General features: G+C 48.7%; 1 protein-coding gene across 1 annotated transcript; it reads right to left on the bottom strand.

Moving 5' to 3' along the window:
• Positions 1-1,578: 1,578 nt before the first annotated feature.
• Positions 1,579-2,370, bottom strand: LACBIDRAFT_255465 (uncharacterized protein; the record flags this gene model as incomplete). Its single annotated transcript, XM_001889005.1, has 5 exons — positions 1,579-1,722; positions 1,772-1,906; positions 1,958-2,158; positions 2,210-2,251; positions 2,314-2,370. The coding sequence occupies 5 exons, from the start codon at positions 2,368-2,370 to the stop codon at positions 1,579-1,581; spliced, it is 579 nt and encodes a 192-aa protein (XP_001889040.1).
• Positions 2,371-2,896: the final 526 nt, after the last annotated feature.

Here is a 2,896-nt window from a genome sequence, read left to right as displayed (position 1 = left end):
GGTGGAGTCAACGAGATCGGCATTGGATTGGGATGGGGTAGCCATGGTAGTGTAGCTGAGAGAGACGGAACTACTGTGTCATCTCTTAAATACGCGAGTGGCCCCTTAATCGATTGCAAATTTCTTGCCGGCTCGTTGGTACGCTGATCGAGGGAGATCCTTCATCCGAAAGACTCGTGGCATAGCTAAGTCGGAATGAGTCGGTTGGGAGAGGGGTAGACTGAACGGGTGAAGGTGTCGGGTGAAAGATCTCGCAGGGGCTAAACGACTACGGTAATCCGGAGGATCTGGATAGCCGAAGGGAGTCGAATAGCCGTGAACGCTGTAGCAGCGCTCCTGGACATCCTCGCGCGAACGCAGGAAGAACTGCGCTCAGCAACGAGTAGGGAATGGGTAATGGTTGGTACACTAGGGAGTCGATGGAGGCGGTATGTAACGCGTCACACTCCCGATGGCGTGATCGGAGTACCGCTTCCGAATTCTCCCGAGGCGAGACTTCAACATCGAATGTGAAGTCCGCGGTGCCCCCACCAATGTGAAACCTCAGAGCGTGCGGGGACTTCGTGCGAGGGAAGTCTCGTAGTACCATAGTAGAATGTCGTAGTGTAGAATGACGAATAGAAGTAATAGGAGAGAACGCGACTGTTGTGGTCGCGCTCGTCTCCTAGGGTTGCCTAGAAGTCCTAGGTGGACCCTCGTTAACCCAGAGGAGGGCTCTCGTATCCTGTGGAGGAGGGAGCATTATGTAGGGAGCTCGCCCTTTGGTCTTACCAGCAGTGGACACCAAAGACTCATCACGCAAGCTTGGTAGCAAGATGATAATGGTTAATGTCTAAGTGTGCTAATGCCAATACAAACAGATATAAGTCAAGTATTAGTAAGCGGGGCTGCGCGTATCCTCAACTCCGTATTACACGCAAGGGCCCGAATCACCACGTTCTTTACCTTCACGTCTGGCTCTTCCACGGATTCTTTTTCGCCTTCGATCAAGTTGACCACCTTTCGCAGTAAGAGCATTAGTTGGTGTAGAATAGGATTGGAAATCACAACAATGACAGAATAGTTGTGCATACATGCTTATACCTTGGTTGGAAATGCGACCTTTTTTTTTTTTTTTGGATTCTCGAGATTTACGTGCAACAAGTAGTCTAGTACTAAGACGCACGGGAAGCGTAAGGCTTCCCTTAGATGTGAATATGTCCGATGGGCCTCCATTTAAGTGGATATTAGTGACCGTTGTGTACTAGCTGTAAGGTATAGAGAAAGTCAAGGTTTGGGGTGTAGGGTCCTAGGGATGGGAGTCATGGTCTGGTGCGCCTATGTGGCGCTTGGGCAGGGGTGAGTACTCTGCGCTCGCGAGGGTTTGTCTGTGGGTGGGAAATGCGACCTTGTCAAGACTCAAGTCCCTTTGGGAGAAGTTGAAAACTGGCGCTTTACAAATATAGCTCCGGAAAGTTCCGAGTCTTGAATGTATCAAGCGTCCGCCGTCGACTATTTCCTTCAAGTTGCAGCGTAACGACGCTTCCTTCCGAGTACCACAGCGCGCGCAGACACTCGTTCTCCTTTGCACTTTCACCTTTACAATACAAGGCAACAACCCGTCTCTTCTTCCCTTACCGTAGCTTGCATAGCACGATGAAATGTGTCTTGGACTCCATGTATTTGCTTCGCTGAGGTCTCGCAATAAAGAGTTGCTCCGATTTTTTGAGCCAGCATGCTACCCTACATAAAATATATCGGCGGACTGATCTTTGAAGCTGGGAGGACGCACCTCTTCCGTAGTGATGAGGTGTCGACCTGAACGACTCAACTTGTTGATCAGTTGCGCGTCGTGACGCAGATCTGTTTTCGTTGCTACGAGAAGAATGGGTATGTAAGGAAGAAAATGTCGTAATTCCTTGATCCACTGACAACAATATTATTAGGTAGAGGAGGATGGGTCGCACCAAAGACATACATGTTCTTCGACGCGATCAAATGATTCTTTGGAATCGACCGAAAAGCACAGGAGAACGACATGTGTGCCAGAATAACTCAGTGGCCTGATGCGGTCAAGATCCGGTGTTCCAGCCACAGTATCCCACAGCGCCAACTCAACATCGTAGCCATTGACTTTGCGATCCGCTACGAAACTCTCAAAAACACTTGGAACGTATGGCTAGTGGAAAACGATTCAACACTGGTTCGACGGAACGGAATACTACCTCACTTCGGGAAAACGACCATGTGCAAAGGCGGTGAACAAACTTGTCTATTGAACGCCATGAATGCTGTCAGTAAAATAAAAATCAATTGAGGAAAAAGATACAGAACCTTTCCCGTCTCATGATCTCCAACGATTACCAGTTTTCTTCGCAGTGCTCGGGGCATCAAGGGCAGCGTTGATTCTAGATCTGACCGGTCACCGGTCAAGAGCGCTCTCTTTAAAACGGAGGAACGGCTGTGCAAGGCGGTGTTGGCGACCCAATTTGCGTAGTGTCCACTGTCACCCATCCACCTGAGTAGCGGGAGGAATTCTTGAATTGATGTCAGATAATTAATCAATTGAACTATAAAATGCATACTACCTGCTATCGATTTGCTAAGGTGTCACGGGCTGCCGGCCACTCTGCCGGCGCCCACGTTCAAGCTTGTATTCAAGGGATCACGCACACCTTCAATCTTTGAAGGCATGGCTGAGTAATTTGAATGTACCCCAACGCTTTAAATGGAAGAGAATCAAAACGTTCAAGTTCTTTACCTTCGCGTCTGGCTGAGTCCACCGATTCTTTATCATCTTCGAAACTTGACGCGCTGACCACGAAGAGCAATAGTTGGTGTAGAATGAAATTGGAAATCACAACAAGGAACAGTTGTAGATACATGCTTACAGTCGTTTGCATGATTAATTGCCGCT

This window comes from Laccaria bicolor, genomic scaffold (assembly GCF_000143565.1).
Source record: "Laccaria bicolor S238N-H82 LACBIscaffold_61 genomic scaffold, whole genome shotgun sequence".
NCBI classification, from domain to species: Eukaryota; Fungi; Basidiomycota; class Agaricomycetes; order Agaricales; family Hydnangiaceae; genus Laccaria; species Laccaria bicolor.
The sequence above is the reverse complement of the archived record's forward strand: the minus strand, read 5'-3'. Positions and strand labels throughout refer to the sequence as shown.